General features: G+C 40.5%; 1 protein-coding gene across 1 annotated transcript in view; it reads right to left on the bottom strand.

Moving 5' to 3' along the window:
* LOC119592490 (serine--pyruvate aminotransferase-like) overlaps positions 1-1,515 on the bottom strand; it is a gene marked incomplete in the record, with an annotated part of 9,794 nt that overhangs the window by 7,036 nt on the left and 1,243 nt on the right. Inside the window, 1 exon segment of the mRNA XM_037941330.1 lies at positions 769-971. Within this exon segment, the coding sequence (XP_037797258.1) occupies positions 769-917 (149 nt within the window).

Genomic DNA, 1,515 nt, shown 5'->3' with positions numbered 1-1,515 from the left:
CACTGTTATTGAACTAATTCTGGCATGTAAATACCATTATTTGTTATCTTAATAAAATGCAGTGTCCTATTATCATCACAATATGCTTGACACTGAAAACATCTGTTATTTTCCCACCACTGCAAATTAAAAAAAGCCAACATTTGCTTCAGAAAATTAAAGTTGGAAAAATAGATCATCCTCTCACAAGTCCTTAATAACTCAAGGACACACAAGACCCACAGAAAACCAAGTTACATACCCTGGGGGCACAATCGTCTTCAAAACTAACCAAATGTCTTAAAATGTGGGGGAGAAATATATATTTTTACTCATATGAGGCTAAGAAAGTGCTCTAGACATAAGTAAACGTTGTTGGAATAAGCTCAAATCCCTGACAACAGGAGGTCTTACATAATCCCCTTCAGGAACATCTCGCACCAAGGGCACCTGTACCTTTAGGCCTATATCCTTGGTAACAGGAATCCCTTCCGACAAAACGACACACATTTACAGATTAAAATACCTCTCACACCAAAGCCCCATAAAATAATCACCCTAACACGACGCGAAACGGACCGAGAATACCCACTTGAGAGGAGCAGCTGCAGAGAATACCCACCTAAGACGGGGAGCTGTAGAGAACACCCACCTTGAGAGGAGGAGCTGTTGAGAATAACCCACCTAATTAAATACACTTAAGAATACCCACTCAGGGACATTCATGCCCAAACCCCATTCACCAAAACCCCCCCACCAAGAACGAGAAACGGCCCCGAGAATACCCACTTGAGAGGAGCAGCTGTAGAGAATCGAGGTCCTGAGGTGGAAGCGGCCAGAGGGGACCGGGTCGCCACCAAGCACAGGGAGACTTGTCCTACACTCCTGTGAAATCTGCCCAACATTCCTGCCTGCAAAGCTGCTTTCGTCAGGGACATGCTGCTTGTTGCTTTCAGGGATCGTGCTGTGTTTTTTTAGGCAATTGTTTAGCTCTGTAAAAAAAGATATCTGTAGAGAATCTACTTGTCTGATTATAAGGTGATTTGTTACTTGGTATGCTTCAATACACTTCGACTGGTATTTTTGCTTTCATGCTGATTTATAATGTGGATTTTACTCTTCATAACGTTAACCAAGCATATTTGTTTCCCTATATACTTTTAATCTGATAACTATTAACCACCCTAACATGAATAACCGATTTTGAAAAAAAAAATGCACTAGAAATGACTACGTGATACCATACAGATTTTACGAACTATATGAATCAAACAAATTGTGGCTTTTCACCAACATATCTTTACTTTCAAAATTATCATAAAATTATGCATTGACATCTTTCAGTCAAGCCTCGGTCATCATACGCCAGCCAGCGATGTATCTCAGGATTCTTGTTCCCAAGGAGGTTTGGTTGGCGAGGAAAAGGAGGACGCCCATTTTTGTTGCGATATAAAAGCAGATATTAAAAAATGCTTAGAAACTGGCAGCTGGCAAGATATTTGAAAACATACAATCTCTAAAGGTTGCCGATAACTT

Source organism: Penaeus monodon, chromosome 30 (assembly GCF_015228065.2).
Source record: "Penaeus monodon isolate SGIC_2016 chromosome 30, NSTDA_Pmon_1, whole genome shotgun sequence".
Taxonomy (NCBI): domain Eukaryota; kingdom Metazoa; phylum Arthropoda; class Malacostraca; order Decapoda; family Penaeidae; genus Penaeus; species Penaeus monodon.
The sequence above is the reverse complement of the archived record's forward strand: the minus strand, read 5'-3'. Positions and strand labels throughout refer to the sequence as shown.